Genomic DNA, 20,025 nt, shown 5'->3' with positions numbered 1-20,025 from the left:
AGATAAATTGAAGTGGATGATTCGTCTTTTTGCGCAAAGACTATTGTGTCCATGATTCGGCCTTTGTTCGAATGGGTCTATGCGACCAGAAATGGATGCTTGTAGTATCCAACAACACAAATTTCAGCCCGGAAGCCCATTGTAACCCACGTGCATCCTAATGAAGTCTATAACATAATAATGATCAATTACTATGTTTTCATGCTTCGGAATCATTGTTGGCTCAAAAAAAATAGATGACCCGTTACGCCTTTGGCACAAAGACCAATTGAAGCCAAGAAGGCAAGCAACTTATGAACAACGTATTTTATGAATGATTCACAAAGAGGCAAACGACAAATGTAACTAAGATCATAGATTAACTATTTGAAGGATGTTTTTATGTGAATTGTCTGCAAGTGATTATGTTTGTATTGCGTATTATTTGCCTTGTATTTACTAACAATGGGCAATGATGATCGTTGTACATGTCTTTCTTTGGGTGATATAAAAGTCGTTAGCTTGAGCAAATGAACTGAGATATTCTTTTCATATTACAGTTGGGTAGATAGAAAACTCGACTACCCTCCCCTCGGCAAATGACCTGAACCGGGCACCCCCACCCAAAACCACGTGAGCATAAGGAACCTAGGATAAACGACCAGACGATTGACAGAATAAGGAAGAGTGCGATGGCCGCAGCGTTGGAAGGCCGAGCAGACATGGTAAAATACACCATCTGGGTAGCCGTAGCGATCAAAGTCCGGCAGACATCTCGAAACACGCCGTCCGAGGAAAATACTCACCGTTAGGTTGCTTCATCCTTATACTTGAGGGGTACCCAAACACTCTTACAAGGCAAGATTTCTAGCTCCATTGTCGGGGAGTCTTATACAAAGAGGTATTTCACATTATCACACTACATTATTGTTATCTATCTTGCCTAGTTACTTTTTTTTTGCTTTGCTTGCTTAAAAAAATCAAAACACCAAAAATCTCTTTAATTGCCGCTCATGTTCTTATTGCAAACATGTCTACTGCCAACAATACAAAGCTTTATGATTTTACTAATACCAATAATAATGATTTTATTAGTACTCTTATTGCTACTCCCGCCACCGGTGCAAGGTCGTGTGAATTAAACCTGCTCAGTCAAATCTTGTTATGAAACAACCATTTTATGCAAATTATAATGAAGATGTTGCTGCTCATCTTAATAATTTTGTTGAACTTTGTGATATGCAAAAATCTAAAGATGTGGACAATAATGACATTATAAAACTAAAATTATTTACCTTCTCCATAAGAGATAGAGCTAAGGAATGGTTGTTGTCTTTGCCCAGAAATAGCATTAGTCAAAATGTAAAAATGCATTTATTGGAAAGTATTATCCTCCTGCAAAAATCATTTATTTGAGAAATCATATTATGAACTTTAAACAACTTGATCAAAAACATGTTTGGTTGGTTGCTAGGTTCTGATTTTAGATGCGTTGGCTTGCGCTTTAAATATTTTGGTGGTGGTTTTTTCATTTGTATACCGAGTAGGGCTGTTGTTGGAGTTGGTATTTGTTCTGATAATAGAGCAGACTTGTTTGTGCGTGATTATCCTGTCCTTACACATTTCGGTCTTGGTGTCGGTCGGTGGTGGTTTGCTGCTATTCCATGTTGAAACAATGGATTTGCTGCTATAACACTCACATGCAGCCCATGATACTCTTGCATAGTGTGGTTCCCTATTACACTCGCTCGCTTAGCTTTTTCACCTCTCATTCCCCTTGTAACTCGGAAAAAACCGTTTATCTTTTTTTTATTTCAAAGGGTTCATCGAATCAAGAGATGTTCATGGATTTTGAGGTAGTTGCTAATTAAAAAAACATAAATTTGAAAAAAAATATCCATGACTTTAAAACTGTTTCATGGCACACATATTTTTTTAATGTTTGTGAACTTTAAAATATTCATAACTTCTAAAAATATTGATGATTTTGGAAATTTTATTTAGAATTTTTTAAATATATTTTCTAAATGTTCGTGAATTAAAACATGAAAAGAAAAAAAAGGAAAAAAAAGGAAGGGAGAAAAAAAAGTATATCAAAACCGGTAGAAAAAACACAAAAATAAAGAAAAAAATATTAAACCTTCTAGAACCTTGCTAAAACCAACAGATGCATTATGGTTATATAGATGTTTTTTACTCATAACCAACAACACACACCGAAGTGGAGAGTTTAGGGCATGTTTGGTTAACTAGGTCGCACCTGGCTCGTATCGGGGATACAAAATCCTAGTCGCTTGGTTTCCTGTGTGGCCTCCTCAGCATGGCCTCCTCATGCAAAAAGAGGTCTCTCAGCCTGGCTAAGAGGAACGCGGGAATCAGACGTTTCTTCAATGCAGCCTCGCGCCCGCAACCGCGCCACCACTTAAAACGAAATGGTACATTGGATTGTCCCTTATATTTTCCGTAATTACTCTAAAAGTGCCACCGCAACCTCCCATATCTCTCTTCTCTCACGCATCAGATGGGATCGAGCACACCAACCAAGCGAAGCCGCCGCTAGGAGCTCCCTCTCGCCGCCGATACGAGCTCCCTCGTCCGCCTCAATCCCAACATCCAAGCTTTCCCTTCATCCACCGGTCCAAGCTCCCGTGACCCTGCCGCCGGACGTCCGTGCTGCTCTGCCCGTTGGCGCCAGGATGGTGAACACGCATCCGATGCGTGTGCTTTGCAGGAGCTTCATCGGATGGGGAGGCGTGCCTATGCCGGCCAGGCATGACCGCTCGGCGTCGCGACGGCGTCATGAAGCGTTGGTAAAGAGCTCGTGCGGATGACGCGCACCTGGTATCGGCTTGACCTAACAAAGTTCAATAGCTCAGCCAGGATATAGTGTACAACCTACCAAACAACGCCTCACATTGGCCTGCCTTAGAACATGCACACAACCAAACATACATCTCAAACTCATTTTGCATCAGCTAAGTCGGCCTAGACTCGGCCAGGATGGTGGACACGCTGCAGCGTGAGGCTATGCAAGGAACCAAACACACCCTTAGCGACCCCACAACACTCGAGCCACCAGAAAGGTCAAATCAAGGTAGCTCAGTATCCTCGAAATGCTGTCCCTCAGGTTGTCCAAGTACAACTTGCCGAATTTTTTATTAATAGTAAATGATAATTCTATAATTCCGAAACTGATAAATGGCCGGTGAAAATTATAAAAATAGGAAGGACGCTAGGAATAACAGCGTCCAGGATGGACTCCATTGCTAACTGCGTCCAGGTCTGGACGCTAGTACGGATGGCGTCCAGGTCTGGACTCTAGTACGGATGGCGTCCAGTCATTGCCCTTTCATTGGTGCTCTGATTGGGCTCAACCGAGTCATTTTACTTTGATAGATAGAGATTTCATGACCTATATACTCTAATACGATCTGCAGCCATCGCTTCTTACCTTGCTAGGTGGTAAGCAAGCTCTAGCACGGACATCATCGATCATCACAGGAGCAACATCATCTCACTAGCTGCTTGTCATTAGGATCATTCACTCATCATTAGGATCATCCACTAGACCTATGGTTGGAGCATGTGAGTTGTTCCATGGCCTCGTTGAATCTTCTTTGTTTGGTCTTGTGTACAATTTACTCAATGGTTACAAGCGTATATTATATATGTGACTAGGTTGTTACTTTTGGGCAATACAATTGGTAACTGGCTAGTTTATGATAACAGATAAGTCGATCTTGAGTCGGCTGTCGTGATTTTGCCTCTATGTGTCAGTGCACCACTGCCGGCACTTTTGGAAGCATGGTGTGTCGGTGTCGTAGCCCAACGTGAACCTGCCGCACGGGTGGCATATCAACCTCGATAGGGTTCTGGTGCCGACCGTGCCGGACTCAGGCCGCACGCAGCTGATGGAGATCCACCATCATCGTGTCTACTCCCGGACGACCATCGCCGCGACCCATCCTCCATGATGGATTCGCCGAACTAGGACGCGTAGTTCGCCACTGAGCATGACCAGCGTTGTCGGTCGTGCTTCAAGGATGCGTCCCGCGCACCACGCGCGCTCGCTGGTCCACCATCGCCATCGGTCATGGTGAAGGGGCGAGGATTAGGAGTCCTACATTGTGGCCCTCGAGGAGGCCACAATGAGGTCCATTGAGGAGGCCGAGTGCAAGGAGCTCGCCAAGTGGCCTAGCCTTGCACACACACAGGTTGAATCGGCGGCTAGAGTGGAGGCTAACATGCCCCCACCGCCACCAGCACCGCTCGCGCCCGAGCCTATGGAGGAGGAGCCATGGTCGCTGCTTGGGCAATCATGGTCGTGGACGAGCACGTTGCCATCGTATATCATGCACGCCTGTGCGGGTGAGCATGATAGACGAGGAGGCCGAGCGGCAGGAGAAGCATCAGTTGGTGGCGCAGCAAGCGGCTACGCTGCCAGCCATCCATCAGGCGTTCCCGTGGATGGAGACGCCATCTATGTCGACCTGGCCAAGGAGGAGGAGGAAAATGACGATGCCTAGATCTACTGCCCGCCGCTAACTGTTTCTTTTATCTTTTCATTTATTTTTTTTAGTTTTAATTAATGTAAATTGGACTTCTGCTGGCTGTTTTATCTAAAAAAAATGAAATCCAGCGCAAATGTGAAATATGTTCGTCCGTGTTGCTCGCATCTTCGGACCGGCGGACAAAAATGGAAATTGACATCCGGCTGACCGATCCAAATGAACAAAGAACGAACAAATTCTGCGTCAATTTAGGTTGCCGCGTCGGAGTTGCCCTTAGGTCGGACGAAGGCGAGGACTTTTCTGGGCTAGGTTGAGCCAAACAACGGACGCTGCTAAGAATAGCGTCCAGGTGTGGACGTGGTTTGCAACAGCGACCAGGTCTGGACGCTAGTATTGATGGCGTCCTTCCTATTTTTTGAAATTCTAACTTATCATTACTAGTTTCAGAATTACAGCATTATTATTTATCATTAATAAAAAAAGGTACAACTTGAGCAGAGTGGTATAGCAAAATTGTGTGTGTGTGTGTGTGCGTTTTTTTTTATATTTACCAAAATTGTGGTTTGTTGGTTATACATATCTGGGTTACGTGGAGACACAAGATGGTTGTGTGCTGATCCAAAGGCGTAGAAGCATGTCAGAGGCTCACAGCAATCTCGCCATGAAAAGCTCATATAAAAAGTATCGTTGCATCGCCGATGATAATAAAAAAAACAAAACTAGAGATGATTGGCGTGGCAAGCACAGAGGTAGGCAGAGATTGCGGGAATATATGGTTCGAGAACCAAATATACATATGCCAGGTCCTGAGATTTGCAGCTCCCGTACGTTGAATGCCAAGCTGGCGTCCGTCCGCGTCGCTTTCGCGCCGCTCCAGAGCCAGGCCAAGTCTCCCCAACCCCCAAATCCTGAATTGTTAATCCATACATCCATCCGTCCGTCCAATTTTATAGAGCAGCAGAATAATGGTTGGAATGAAAGCAAAACTAAAACACGATGTGCCAAAGTAAGCTAATATATATGCATATATTAAACTAGCTCCTGAAGCTGGGATTTCCAATCACGCTTATTTTACTGAATTGATAATCAACCTCAATGTTCAGTTAGGCTCTCAAGTCTGAACTCAAAAGCAACCGCCGTGGCGTTGATAAATGATAGTATTATCATCTTCCATGGTCCACTCCAAATGTCAAATGAACGTCCCAAGGACGGCGAGCAACTCTGAATTTTTTGACGATTTACCGAGTGATCGATCGTTCACTGTGACTCGATCGTGTGCGGTGTACGTTTCCGTAGAACAAGCAAGCTCTCTGCAGATTGCTTATGATGGATCTGCAGATTGACAGATCCAGTGACTCGATCCTCTCTGCAGATTGAACCCATCATATATTCTTCTTATTGAATTCATCAGTTAATTAGAAGAAGGGAAATGGCCCGATGCGTCCCCCCTTACTTGAACTAATCAAGAACGAAAAAGAAAAACCTCTGAATTGTTCGTGGTGTCCAACTCAGCAATGAGTAGCTAGCTAGCAAGCACGGAGAGGTCGTTGCTGCCGGACTCAATTTGTTAAGCCCTCCCCGGTCGTGGTCGTCGCCGTCGCCCGTCCACATACTCTAAGCGGCGCAGCCTGCGGGGAGAGACTAGCGCTACAGTGACGTCCTACCAAGACCATGGTCTGTCAAATTATGCTGCTAATTATAATCAAGCCCGCCGGCCGGATGAGATCAAACCCGAACTCTTTTTTTGCTTTGTTTTCCTCTTCGCTTTTGTCCATGGCGATCGACGCCAAGCTGTCCGGCTGCCTCCCGCTGCCACATCGCCATTGCTAGCTAATAAAACAATGCAGAGTGGTAGCTAGCTGTGGCCACAAGTTCAGCGAGCTGAATGCTGATAGCCAGCTGCTGCTGCTGTCCTAACCCCTGAGCTGCAGCACACTAATCATTTGCTTGTCCTTTTCCATGCATCACCCACCATCAACTTACCACCACCTCCGTCGATCATATACCCACACCGTCTCCATTGATCCCCCACCCCACCCCTCTCTCACACGGTCACACCACCTGACCCTCTCTCTCTCTCTCTCTACCTCTACCTCTCTCATGGGGAACAAGCCGGCGTGCATGTCGCTGGCGCCGGTGCCCGGCTCGGCTTCGGCGTCGAGCGGCGGCGGATGCAAGGTGATCCACGCGGACGGGCGGGTGACGCGGCTGGCGCGGCCGGTGCGGGCGTCGGAGCTGATGCTGGACCACCCGGGCAAGTTCGTGTGCGACGCGTGCCGCCTCGCCGTCGGCTGCCGCGTGCCGGGCGTCGCCGCCGACGAGCTCCTCCAGCCGCGCCGCGCCTACTTCCTGCTCCCCATGGACATGCTCTACTCCGTGCTCACCGACGACGAGATGGCCGCGCTCGCCGCCGCCTCCCACGGCGCCGCCACGGCCGCCACCGCCGCGTGGCGGAGGATCGTGGTCACCACCACCAGACGGCGACGGGGCGGAAACAGCAGCAACGGCTGCCGCGGCGCCTCTTCCAGGCCGAGCAATGGCGACGCCGGCAGGGTGTTCCCTGTCGTCGGCCTGCTGCAGCTCCAGGATGCCCCCGCCGGACACCCCACGAGCGGCGCCGGGGCCAAGTCGAGCGGCACCACCGTCGGGCTGAGGCGGCTACGGTCGTGGCAGCCGGTGCTGGACACCATCGAGGAGGCGCCGTGACGCGACGCGGCGGCCGGCCCGATCGGCCGGTTGGTGCCACGCTAGTGTTAGGCAGCTAGATTGAGCTGGCTCTCGAGTGTACATGGTCGAATTAGCTTCTAGCTTTCTCTTTTATTTTTTCATTTCTTTTTCTCTTTTCTGTAAAGTTCACTACAGTACATTCTTTTGGCCTGTGTCAAATTGACAAATCTGTTTTTTCTCCATCCACAAGTATACAATAAAGAAGATCCTGGGCACATCAATCAAAAAATATTTGGTATGACAAGAACACTCCATTTCTTAACTGCAATTTGGTATTGGCAGATTTTTAGGGGTTCACGATAAAATAGTGAAAATGATCTCATAAATATTTGATACTGTTATCATCTTGTGTGCCATGATTGATAGCCAGACAGACGGCACACAGGTTGTGGTGTAGGGAGCTGGATGCTAGTAGTACTTTGCAGGAAGGATAGCTTCTTTTTCTCCATTTCTTTTTCCTCTTTTCTGTAAAGTGCTCTACACTACATTCTTTTGGCCCATGTCAAATTGACAAATCTGTTTTCCCATCCATTCTACAATCTACATACCTCTGGTATATACAATAAAGAAGATCCTGGGGCATCAATCAAAAAAATTATGTCAACAATGCTCCATTTTTAACTGTAATTTTTGTTAGTTTTTTAGGGATGCACAAAAAAATTGTGAAAATGATCTACACAATATATGACCCTATTATGATCTGGTGTGCCATGATTGATAGCCAGACAGACGGCACACAGGTTGGAGGGAGGAGCTGGATGCTACTTTGCATTTGCAGGAAGGATATCTTTGTGCACTGGACCTCAGCTGGACTTGCTAGTTGCCAAGCTAAACAACAGGCCACAAATGGGCATTATTTTAGTCCATGTTGGCTTGTGTGGATGCAAACAATGAGATACCAAAGATAATATTCGGATCAATGCATCATGCATGCACTCTGTCCTTCCTTAATCATGTTTTTAAGTGGGTGGTTTGTTAAATCAGAAAGTCCACTGACGTGATCAAATTCCAGCTATAGACAGACTCTTCATTCCTTTTAAAACTTAGAGCCTCTCCTTGTGCTCTCACTTTAGAGCATCGTCGAGCTGTGAAAATCCATTGATTTTATCGCAAATGTAGGTTGTGTCCTGTATTGACATGGTCATTAAAGTGAAACTCTAACCATCCATTTATAAAAAATAATACGCCAGGCGGATATAATTGTATATTTAAAGTACCCCATCCGTCCCAAAATAAATGACCCAACTTTGTACTATTGTACTAATTTTAGTACAAAGCTAGTATAAAATTGAGTCACTTATTTTGAAACGGAGGGAGTATATTTCATCTGATGTTGTGTTGGTCTCTCATAGTGCGCCTTGAGTGACCATCTCAACATCGTCGGATCTTCCGTGAAGTACACCATCCATATCTTCATCAAACGGTGCTATGATTCATCTCCCGAGGTCCCGAAAATGGGAGCCACCCACCTCATAATGGGAATGGGCCGGTCTGGACCTGGCCTTGGACCCGGCCCTTGTGGCCTCAAGGCCAATTTCAGAGGCCACAGGTCGACCCATATAAAGAATAGTCAATGGCCTTGTTGGCCCGATGGGTATTTCGGGTCAACTCAAAATCTTGCTTTACATTAACTTTTCGACAAATGAGATGTTAAAATCAGGTAAGGTTTAATGGAATCCGACTAATGTAAAATTAATAAGATTTCTAATACATGGTTAATAGAAAGAAATCAAGATGTCTGCTTGTGGTTTCGTACGTGCGCATCTTGCCGAAACATATCAAGACAATTTTGTTGTTCATATTATACGAAACACTGTGTCGCAAAATCGGGTCCTACGAAAACACTGGCACACCCAAGATCGCAACTGTTGTGAGATATAAGACTATTAGGTGGACCGACCCAGCTGACCCAACGGGTCACCTGATGCCAGCTCTGTTGACCCAAATATCGTTTGAGACCGGCCCACAGGACCCATTGGCCTTGAATTTCTGGATTGGGTCAACGACCTGGTGGGCCGGCCCGACCCACATCCTGACCCCCACCCCACCTCAAACTGTTAAGTCCCCCACACTACAACTCCCCATCCATCCACTAATGACACTATTGAGAATAACTTTCGCCCCACGCCCTCCTCACATATGGCCCACGTGATGACGGGGTTACCGACATGCTCCGTTGTGGCGCGTTCTCCCTCCCACAACATCCGTGTCTGTTGCCCCTCCCCAGGCGGCAGCACCATCGCCGTCTAGATCTCTCAGGACACATCACCCCCTCCCACATCCGCTCCACTTGTGTCGTCGCCCCTTCAGGCAGAACTCCCGCACCTCCACCCACCCCGAGGAGGAGTACTTCCTCCATGAGCTCGGGGAGGATAGTCGCCTCCCTGGTTCCCTATCCGCGCACTGCAAGGGACTCAGGGAATACAAAGGAAAAAAACAACATGACCACTGATGAGTGCGCCCTACGTGTCAGTGAAATTTGAGAACCGAGAGCTAGAGCTTTGGGGGAAAGTTTGAGGGGCCAAGAAGTATTAGGGTGCCCCTTAAAAGCCATTTTAGGTTGGGTTGGTGTAACATTTTCATAATCTTTTGAGGGATGTTTTTTCATATAGTTTTTTTCTTTAGGATTCTCCATATAGTTTTCTTTAGAATCAGGATTTTTCAATTTTTTATAGAAGCATCAGGATTTTTCCACATTTTTTGTGAGGGCTATCTGGATTTTTCATATAGCCAGTACTAGTTTTTTTTAAGAATCTATAGTAGCAGTACTTATGGGCGATCACATTGCCCATGCCAAAAGCCCAATCCGTTCCCCAACGACCAACGGCCTTCCACCCCATTCCATTCAACTCCCGTACGTCTCCCGCAAAGGACACCAGCCTCCACCTCACCGATCCAACCCAAACCGTCACTGCCACACGACCCACCTCACCGCCGGGCCCACACGTCATCGACCCACCTCCAACCTCTGACCCCCGCCACCACGCGCCCCATTCCGCCAAGCTCCCACACCGACACGCGGGCCAGCCCTCTCCCTCCCTCCGTCCCGGACCCAAACGCACGCGCGCACGCGACCCCTCCCTCCCTCCACCCCGACCGACACGCACCACACCGCACCGGCGAGCTAGGGTTCGGTCCGGCGTCCATCTCCGGCGAGCTAGGGTTTGCTGTGTTTCCAAGTTGATCTTCCGTGCGAGTGTGACGTTCAGACCCTCCACCATCTCCGTCTCCGGCAGGTTCCCCTTCGGGTCCATGTGTCGGCGGCGGTAGGGAAGAAGAGAGTGGGGACAAAGGGCGGGAATTGGGTGGAGAGTGACGAGATGGAAGAAGAGAGTGGGGGAATTTTGCCGCGAAAACAGTGTGGCCAACTACAAAAGCGCAGGCTTCGCCTTAGTTCTGGGTAGATGGGGGGGGGTATCGGAGTCCTACGTGGCTCGTATCCGGACTCCCGCATAGCCCCCTAGGCAGTTTGGGGGTCGACGTTGGAGATGCCTACGCCCCCACACTACAACCCCAACCATCCACTACTGACATTGGCGAGAATAATTTTCACCGCTCGCCCCTTCCTCACATATGCCCCACGTGATGTCGGTGTCACCAGCATGCTCCCTCGTGGCGCATTCTCCCCTTCCGCAACATCCTTGCTTGTTGCCCCCTCCCCCCGTGGCAGCATCGTCGTCTAGATCTCCCGGGGCGCATTACCCCCTCCCACAACCACTCCATGTGTGTCGTCGCCCCTTCATGCAGAACTCATGCACCTCCACCCACCTCGAGGAGGAGAGTCGCCTCCTCGATTCCCTATTCGTGCATTGCGAGGGACTCAGAGAACACAAAGGAAAAAATAAAATATAAATAAACATGATCTCACACACCAATGAGTGGGCCTTATGTGTCGGTGAAATTCGATAACCGAGAGCTAGAGCTTGGGGCAAAGTTTGAGGGGCCAAGAGGTATTAGGGTAACCCTTAAAAGCCATTTTAGGTTGGGTTGGTGTAAGATGTTTTGGGTTGGTGTAACATTTTCATATTTTTTTGAGGGATGTTTTTTGATATAGTTTTTTTTCTTTAGAATTTTCCATATATTTTTTTAGAATCAGGATTTTTCATTTTTTATAGAAACATCAGGATATTTTTCGAGGGCTATCTGTGGATTTTTCATATAGTAGTACTAGTTTTTTTGTTTTAAAGAATCTATAGGAGTAAATTTCTTTTGAGGTAAATCTATAGGAGTAGTTTTTTTTGAGGCAAATCTATAGGAGTAGTGCTAGTAGTACTTATGGGCGATGAGATTACCCATGCCAAAAGCCCAACGACCAACGGCCTTCCCCTCCATTCCATTCAACTCCCGTACGTCTCCCGCAAAGGACACCAGCCTCCACCTCACCGATCCCACCCAAAACGTCACTGCCACACGGCCCACCACAGCGCCGGGCCCGCCCGTCATCGACCCACCCCCAGCCTCCCCGCCCCCGCCACCACGCGCCCCATTCCGCCCAGCTCCCACACCGACACGCGGGCCAGCCCTCTCCCTCTCCCTCCCTCCGTCCCGGACCCAGACGCACGCACGCACGCGACCCCTCCCTCCCTCCACCCCGACCGACACGCACCGCACCGCACCGGCGAGCTAGGGTTCGCTCCGGCGTCCATCTCCGGCGAGCGCGCGGCGGGCATGGCGGGGATACGGTGGCCGCCGGAGGACCCGGAGATGTTCCCGACGCGGATGCTCGGGACCGGGGTCTGGGGCGGGCCCCCCGCCGCGGCCGCGGGGGGAGGCCCGCCCGGCGAGATGGCGTCGGACGACGACCGCTCCGTGGCGGCCGACTCCTGGTCCATCAAGAGCGACTACGGCAGCACCCTCGACGACGAGCAGCGCTACGCCGACACCGCCGAGGTGCTCCTCGCCTCCTGCCCCTCCTCGGCCTCCTCCTCCGCGGCCTCCGCCGCCGCGCCCTCCGCCTGCTCCTCCTCCCTCAGCGCCCACCACTCCTCCGACTTCAGGTCAGGCCAGCCCGCCGATCCGCCGCGATCTGGTTCCCTTCCGTCTGTGTGATTTGGGGAGTCCACCGATCCATCGATCGATCTCCCCGCACAATTGCATTCCGCCCCCTCCGGAACTACACAATTTTTTAGTCTGTCTGCGGAGTGGATCGAAATTGACTGTTCCTGATCTTGAGCAGCTTTGACAAGGATGTGCCCGACGTTGTGCCGCCGATGCTGGGCCTGCACAATTACCAGGACGGCGCGTACGCCGAAGACCTAGCTAATTACCATGAACGCAGCCACGCGGATGACTGGTAAGATTTCTACTTACTGCTTTTACGCACGGGGAGAAGAAGGCTATATAAGCTGCGCTAAGATTTAGAGCAACAGTTTTTCCGCCTGATGTTGAACCTTAATAAATGGAGTCATGAGAATTTAGGCTGTAGCTTTGTTTAGCATCATGGCAAGACCAGTAAGGAGAGCAATCAACCTGATATTAAATCTTAATTGATGGAATCATGAGCATTTAGGTTTTTAGATTTGCTAGCATCATGGCAAGAGCAGTAGGAGCGCAATCAAGGGACTCTGCTGCCTCTTAATAAATGCAAAACAAACGCGACACATGCCGCTTAGACTTGCCTTTCTCGTGGAAAAAATATTTTAGAATCGGCGCAATGAGATCTGATATCAGGAATTATGTGCTAATATGGTTATCTATTGGAGCTTGGCTGGTATAAGCTGGTGTGCGCTGCCTGGTGGCTAAATGAAAATCACAACTTATCGTGTTATCCTCTTCCTCTGTCTGATAACTATTTTGGACAGCCAGCTGTTTCTCGCCTTTCCCAGACTTGCCTTTCTTGTGGGAAAATATTTGAGAATAAAGCAACGAGGTCTGATATCAACAAATATGGGCAAGTATTGTTTTCTATCGTAGTTTGGCTGATACAAGCTTGTGTACACTGCCCATTGGCCAAATGAATATCACAACTCATAGCGTGGTCCTTTTTCTCTACCTGTTCACTGTTTTGGACAGACGAGCTGTTTCTTGCAGCTATCTATAGTCGGCGATTCTGTAGAGTTTCTCTTGCTTGAAGATTTCAGAGTGAAATGACTGTCTGGTTGGCATCTGTTGCAGGTTTGGCACCGAGGCCATGGATGTCCTTGTAGGCTGGACGAAAAACTTATGCTCCAGCAAGGATTTGCCTGGCTGCAGCGTACTTGACATAGGAACCGGGAGCGGACGACTCTTACAGCAGCTTGCAAAACAAGGGTATGCTGTGGAAACAGGACACTGACTACTTGTTGGTTTCCATTTCCCAAACCTAATCTTGACATGAATATTACTGTTGTCAACTTTAATACTCTGGCCATGAATTGCTTTTCATAATGTTTACTAGATTGATTATCTTTTTGATCCTGGATTTGTATGCCCTACATAAATAAAGCATACGATTTTAGGAAGATTACACAAAATGGCTCTGGATCTCTTACTGATTGGTGGCCCCAGGGTCCACATGTTTGTGAGACATCACACGTCATTTTATGGATTAGATGGTTGCAGTTAAATTTTATTTCTTCCCATGTTTTTATGAGAATACTCAGATTTGGATGCCTATGTGATTGTCGCAGTTAGTGGCAAGTTGATGGTAGAGGTGGTCCCTATTCATTTATCTTGTCTATGTATGACATGTTAAAAGATATGGAGTATCATATGATTCTCAATTATCATAATGGAGCTGTCTTTTAAAACAGCATATAATATACTTTGAAATAGTCCTTTGAGGAAGATTATGCTGGCACTGGCAGTCTCCTGTTCCTTTCAAAAGGCGTCTCTATGGCGTTAGTAGGTTTTCGTACATAAGAGAAATTCCTTTATGCATTTAGCCTGTCTCATTATTAACACCTCTTGGCAGTACTGATGTGTCATGTAAATATACAGGTTTTCTGATCTAACTGGCATTGACTACAGTGAAGCCGCAATTGAGCTTGCTCGAAACCTCGCAATTCGTGATGGATTTGAGCACATTAATTTCCTAGTGAGTTGCTCGGTGGAGCATTACACGTTCACATTACATGATCGTATTTCATTTCCACATTTTCGCGCCTTCTTGTGCTTCAGCATGTGATGTTGAACATAGTGTACCCGTACTTGAAAGATGAAGAAAGAACCCTTTCAGATTTATGAACCTTTTTATTTTTGCAGGTTGATGATGTTCTGGAGTCAAAGTTGGAGAGGAGATTTGAACTTGTGATGGATGAAGGAACTCTGGATGCAATAGGGCTCCACCCTGATGGACCTGTAAAGAGGTAAATGCATGTTCAGGTGTTCAGATGTACCTTAATCCGTATGAGTGATATTATCATAAATCTTCATAGCTGTGGTTTAACACTTTGAATTGCCTGAACTTATTTTGACAAAAGGATGGGATCACTTGATTGCTTCCATGTATTAATTTGTCTCCGTTACTGCATTTCAGAATGATGTATTGGCAGTCAGTGGCCAGCTTGGTTTCCCCTGGTGGCATACTGGTCAGTACTTCCATTGCATCATAGCAGTACATTCACAGTAAAATTAACATTTGAGAAAGATGACTGCGTGAAAATCAATGGATTATTATCCTCTGATACCTGTGCATATGTGTAGGTCATCACATCCTGCAGCAGGACCAAGGATGAGCTAGTGCAGGAGGTGGAGAACTTCAACCAGAGAAAGTTGGGCGCTATGGTCTCTGAAGGAGCTCTAGCCAGCGATGCCGTGGTGTTCAAGTACCTCGACCATGTCCAAGCTTACCCAAACGTCGATGGTGTTTGCATCGCCACCGTTGCTTTCCTGCATACATGAAATATATGTATATGTATCCATCCCCCCTCTCTGCCCCTAACTTATCAGACCTGTGACTGTGAGTAACAATGTACCCCAGGACAGCTGCTCTTCTATGGATGGTAATTTACCTTGTCGGATACGTTATTCACTAGAGTGGTGCTTTGTTATGGCTGGATATACGCGTTACTGTACTGTTTTAAAGCTTATCAAGCAAATGTTGCAAACAGATGTACAGAAATCTGCATGCTCAGAAAACTGATCAATAGTCCATGCACTCTGTCAGTAAGACAAATCAAATAACTGTAGATCAATCATGTTAAATACCCTACTGGAAACAACAGATAAGGTACTGGCTTATACTTGCTTCCATTTGCAAGTAATTTTTGGTAATCTCTTGAACATGGGAGAGCCTGAGAAGCTCACAAGTTACATCGTCTGGGTCAGTCTTGTGGTATGTACAGAGCCACTACATTCTTCTATTTCTTGTGCACACAGAAGCGAGTGGCTTCAGACTATCCTACTACATCAGTATCTTTTTCCCTGCTTCTTGGGATCTTTGCTTCTGTTAACCACACCGACGCCGCGCCGACTTGTATGGTGTCAGTAGATGGGGATAAGGCGTGGTTGGTAGCGGGGCAGCGCAGGATCGGCGTTGGCATCCTCTTCTTCCTCCTCCTCCTCGTCGTCCTCGTCCTCGGTGTCCGAGAAGAACATGTAAGTTCCCTGGTTTCCCTGCAGCATCAAGTGATCTAGACCCCAGAGTTATGCATCAGAAAATAGTATACGCAGAACTCTGCAGTGCAAGTGAAACTGGTATCAGTGTTCTGCTGACGGCCAACTGTTATCAGGATCACTACGCCTGACCAGGTTCCAAACCCAACAATGGCTGGTCATTCAGGGATGGGATTACCTGTTGGCGACGCCGACGATGGAAGGTTGCCATTGCTCTCACCATCACCAAGATCGGAAACAGAATTCCGGCGGTCCTCAGCACAAGGAGCTGTTTTTTTCATTCCCCATAAAAATGCAAAACAAGATCAGAGGATTGATTGATTGATTGAATGCAAGAACAAGATCAAATTCACTGAAGAAAATGCTGGTGCTGTGTGATCTGATCAAGGCAATGTTGCTCACATATCTTACCAAAAACAGAGCAAACGAGTACTCCCCGTCGCCGCCGACCATGAGAGGAAGAGTGTGCCGGAGAACCAGGAGGGCCAGGAACTGTTGGATCACAATGGCATAGCTAGCTGTTAATTAGAAAGCCCTTCATTGATCCAACCACAGCCTATTCTGACGAACTCACAATGATGGCGACTGTCCGGCAGCACAGGGCGCTGCTCCTCGTCCTGACTGGAAAGTAGTCGTCGTACTCGTCCATGAAGTCGCGCTCCGAGGGCACCATTGTTATGACCTGCGAGTCGTGGAGATCGTGCCGCGCAACCTCCCAGTTCCCCCTGTGGACACAAGAGACGTTTTACAAAGAGAAATCCCCATGGTTTTGCATCAGGAAAAAGCTTGCAAAATGACTGCCTGCCTGAAGTTCATTGGTATGCTTCCATAGTGGAACAGCTGCTGTGGTGCACTGTAGCCTGGCCTGAATTGCTGCATAAACAGAGAGCTCATAAGACTAAGGCTACACATGTTTGCCTGTTTTTTCAACCAACAAAACAAAAATAGCGGTACATCGATCAGGTAGATAGGCAATTTTGTTTTTTGTTTTTACCTGCAAGCATATTTCACAGACGGTGTCGCCCTTCTCGCTGCACCAACGCTGGATACATTTTCGGTGGGCGTACTGCAGGAAGGGAGAAGTAATAATAGTTTAGTTTTATTTAATCCACCGGTGTAATCGACCGAAATACCGCGTCTTCTTAGTCGATTCCAAGCATATCTCTATCATGATGATAAATGGATCATTTGACACGAGAGGAATCATCGACAAAAAGGACTAAAGGCCAGAATGTTTCTTAAAAGTCTCTCCTACATTTGACCCTGCGTGGAACATAGTGTAGGTAGTTGTCTCACGCATTGTGTGATGATGAGCTTAGCTCTCTCGCTTGCTTCCAACTTAGGGAATACAAAACGCCTACTTTTTGTTTTGCATTATTATTTACAAAAAAGTTACATTTTTTTTTTGTGTTGCACACTATATATACATGTCACAGTCCAAAAAGGAAGGCCAAGAATAGGCATTACTACCTTCCAAGCTAGTACAATCTAGGCAAACATAGTGGATTTCATCCTGAAATTGCTGACCCTTTTTCACACAGTACTACTTAACTTAACTAATAGAACCTACTGCATCTAACCCCAACCATAACAAATATCAACACTTTCTTCATGGCAAGTCAAAACCACACTCACTTCTACTTTTCAGCACTACATGTCTATTTATGTCACAATCCAAAGAGGAAGGCCAACATTAGGCATTGCCTTGCAAGCTACTGTACATTGAGGCAAACAAGGTTGATTTCATCATCAAATCTGTCACTGAGCTTTCCTGATACTTTAATTAAACACAACCTACTGCATCTAACCCCAACCAAAAATAACAAATTTTTCCTCATGGCAAGTCAAACCTACACTCCACTAGCATAGTACTACTGGAAACCAAACTAGGCACCCAAAATTAAGATCAGAAACACCAATTGGCTACTCCATCTCGTACTAAAAACAGATCAAATTTCCCATCCCATATCAGAAAACTTGTGCAGCTTTTTCTGAATCCTTCTTTTTTTGTTTGCCAACGAAGTTAAATTACTGCAAAATTCGACCAAAAGGGAAAAAATAATAATAATCAGGCGTTCTGAACACTGCTGTGTTTTGTTGTTACCTTGAGGCTGCCGCGGCAGGCGCAGGGTGCTTCCATGCCGGCGTCCCAGTCCTCCTCCTGGCAGATCCTGCACTCCACCATCTTGCTCGGGTCGCCGCCAGCGACGGCGATGTCACAGCAGTAGACGACCGCCGCCGGCGTGTCCTCCGCGTCCGGCTGCTTCCTGCTCCCGACGGCCGCCTCCAGCGTGGACTCCGTGAGCAGGCGGTCCACCAGCAGCGCGAGGTGTTCACCCATCGGCCCTGCAAGCACGCACGCAGAGGCAGGTATAATCATCCATGGCGGCCTGTACACTCTGTCTCTCTCGGGCACGCAGTTGCAGGCTTGCAGGGCAAGGGAATGCAACGCGAATATGCAACTGCCGCTTCTGGTATTTATTCTGTCAGGAAGCCCCGGCGCCGGCGCCAACCGCTGGCATCATCGAGCGTGTTTAAAGAAATTGATAACCGCAAGAAACTGGGAGTTTGATAAAGCCATTTTTTTTCTGTCAATTGGAAGCAGCTGGAATCAGTGGCAGGTAGCATCGGCATCGAGGCCAAGAAGAGGCCAAAATTGTCTGAACTTTTGGACGGTAAACGCAAGGGAAGGCGAGTGTCGTGTCGCGTGCATACGCATAAAACATTCATCGCATCAAAAGCGCTGTAGACAGCTTCAATATTAGTATTGTTCTTTGGAGCAGAAAAGAATACACCACCGAGCAAGGGGAGACGAGAGACAATGAATCGAGAGCCAAACCCAAGAAAACTCACTCACCTAGAGAAGAGAAGGGAGAAATCAAGAAGAGATAAACTGAATGGATGAAGAGGCCTCTGAGGTTTCAGTGGTCTGACTGAATATGGGTTATATCAGAAATGAGCAGCAGAACCCAACGAAAATGATCAGTGGAAGAAATGTTTACCTTGCGGAGGTTAGTTATCACCAAGACGGCAGGAGGAGGAAAGCTTTGAAGGTTGGATTTGGGGCGTGGTTAATGGCTAAGGCAAGGGAGGGGGAGGGGGAGGGGTTAAGGTTTGGGAAGCAAGAGATGGAGTGGAGGGGGATGTAAGAAAACAATGGAGGCCAAGCCAAGGGAAACGCCCCAATGGAGAAATACAACCCCTGTCTTCTCCTTCCTTCCTTCCTTCCTTCTCCTGGGATTTAAATTAGAAGAGAGGCAACGCCAAGCAGGGCAAGGAGGAGGAAGAGAGGGGAATAAGTAGTATGCATCTGTCAGTGTATCACCTCACCGCTCACAACAACTTCACTGATACTCCTGCTCTTTTGTATACAACTACTATTTCTTGTCACTTTCCAAAAGCTTTCCACCCTGCTTTCAGGACTCCCCTTTTTTTCTCTCTCTCTCTCTCTCTCTCTCTTTTACTATTGTTTTCAACCCTTTTGTATTGGAGTTGAGAACAAACCAGAGCAGTCTAAGTAAGAATGGAGGAGTAAACTCATGACATTACTGCCAAGGTTTCTTCGGATCCTCAGAGTGTGTGTTACTCATGAGTTTAAATACAGTTGCACCTAGTACGTCTTAGTACTGCCCTCTGGCCATGGTGATTTCATTTCACAGCAAGCAATGGCAGTGCCTGGTCCTGTCAACTGTGAACTGTTGTACTGAATTTTCTTTTTACTGACGACACCTGTTGACCAGAGATCGCAAGTCACAACAAGTTTGTTTCCTGTGCAGCTACATGAACACACACCAGTGGTCCGTCTGATGGCCTGCTAATCGTGCCATCCATCCCATCAGTTAATTAGCTTGGAAGAAAGATTCTCTCTACTCGAAGAACGGAGGGGATCGCGGATGGATCCCTTGTAGTAGTGTAGGTGGCCCACCACTAACCCCCTTACCTAGGACGTAGCCAGGCAGCAGGTTAACTAACGGCCTGCACACGTTTCCCGCCACCAGTACGACCACCCTTAATTTCCCAGCAAATTCTCGTGCTTTCACTTGGTTTCAGTATTAAGACTGCGTTTACTTACTCTAAAGGTTACAACCTCAGATCACACGACATCATTAGCATTAGCATTAGTACTCCCTCGGTAAAGAAAGTACCTGATCTAAACGCTTTTATATTTCTTTGCAAAGTAAGCTTGTATATGCTTTTGCTCCCATGAAACATATACAATGTATATGCTAATTTCAACGGAAATTGTTTAGTGTTGTAATGGCATGGGTTTAGT

General features: G+C 47.2%; 3 protein-coding genes across 7 annotated transcripts; 2 read left to right on the top strand and 1 right to left on the bottom strand.

The window, feature by feature from the left end:
• Positions 1-6,528: 6,528 nt before the first annotated feature.
• On the top strand, positions 6,529-7,397 carry LOC123073666 (uncharacterized). The gene has a single exon (XM_044496727.1). It carries the CDS (start codon positions 6,591-6,593, stop codon positions 7,194-7,196), a length of 606 nt encoding a protein of 201 aa, XP_044352662.1. The 5' UTR covers positions 6,529-6,590; the 3' UTR covers positions 7,197-7,397.
• A 4,347-nt stretch (positions 7,398-11,744) lies between these two features.
• Positions 11,745-15,168, top strand: LOC123076807 (EEF1A lysine methyltransferase 2). Its single transcript, XM_044498943.1, has 7 exons — positions 11,745-12,214; positions 12,394-12,510; positions 13,332-13,466; positions 14,136-14,232; positions 14,400-14,503; positions 14,674-14,725; positions 14,841-15,168. Exons 1-7 carry the CDS (start codon positions 11,886-11,888, stop codon positions 15,036-15,038), a joined length of 1,032 nt encoding a protein of 343 aa, XP_044354878.1. The 5' UTR covers positions 11,745-11,885; the 3' UTR covers positions 15,039-15,168.
• Positions 15,169-15,370: 202 nt separating this feature from the next.
• On the bottom strand, positions 15,371-19,143 carry LOC123076808 (uncharacterized). 5 transcript variants are annotated; one of them, XM_044498945.1, is made up of 8 exons: positions 18,755-19,143; positions 17,857-18,098; positions 16,747-16,818; positions 16,558-16,625; positions 16,327-16,477; positions 16,164-16,244; positions 15,931-16,020; positions 15,371-15,752 (listed from the first exon to the last, which is right to left on the bottom strand). In XM_044498945.1, exons 2-8 carry the CDS (start codon positions 18,091-18,093, stop codon positions 15,621-15,623), a joined length of 831 nt encoding a protein of 276 aa, XP_044354880.1. In that variant the 5' UTR covers positions 18,094-18,098; positions 18,755-19,143; the 3' UTR covers positions 15,371-15,620. The 5 variants fall into 5 exon arrangements, with proteins under 5 accessions (XP_044354880.1, XP_044354881.1, XP_044354882.1 ...); XM_044498946.1 differs by lacking the exon at positions 18,755-19,143 and adding an exon at positions 18,610-18,658; XM_044498947.1 differs by lacking the exon at positions 18,755-19,143 and having other exon boundaries at positions 15,371-15,813; positions 17,857-18,744.
• Positions 19,144-20,025: the final 882 nt, after the last annotated feature.

Source organism: Triticum aestivum, chromosome 3D (genome assembly GCF_018294505.1).
Source record: "Triticum aestivum cultivar Chinese Spring chromosome 3D, IWGSC CS RefSeq v2.1, whole genome shotgun sequence".
NCBI lineage: Eukaryota > Viridiplantae > Streptophyta > Magnoliopsida > Poales > Poaceae > Triticum > Triticum aestivum.
The sequence above is the reverse complement of the archived record's forward strand: the minus strand, read 5'-3'. Positions and strand labels throughout refer to the sequence as shown.

Bases quoted from the DNA above. Each gene is read 5' to 3' on its own strand.
- LOC123076807 (XM_044498943.1), top strand. From the start codon at position 11,886: ATGGCGGGGATACGGTGGCCGCCGGAGGACCCGGAGATGTTCCCGACG. The intron at 14,233-14,399 runs GTGAGTTGCTCG...TTATTTTTGCAG, and splicing joins TTGAGCACATTAATTTCCTA to GTTGATGATGTTCTGGAGTC. The intron at 14,504-14,673 runs GTAAATGCATGT...ACTGCATTTCAG, and splicing joins CCTGATGGACCTGTAAAGAG to AATGATGTATTGGCAGTCAG.
- LOC123076808 (XM_044498944.1), bottom strand. From the start codon at position 18,132: ATGATTATACCTGCCTCTGCGTGCGTGCTTGCAGGGCCGATGGGTGAA. The intron at 16,478-16,557 runs GCAGGCAGTCAT...TTGTGTCCACAG, and splicing joins AGCATACCAATGAACTTCAG to GGGGAACTGGGAGGTTGCGC. The intron at 16,245-16,326 runs GTGAGTTCGTCA...GTGATCCAACAG, and splicing joins GCCGGACAGTCGCCATCATT to TTCCTGGCCCTCCTGGTTCT.
- LOC123073666 (XM_044496727.1), top strand. From the start codon at position 6,591: ATGGGGAACAAGCCGGCGTGCATGTCGCTGGCGCCGGTGCCCGGCTCG.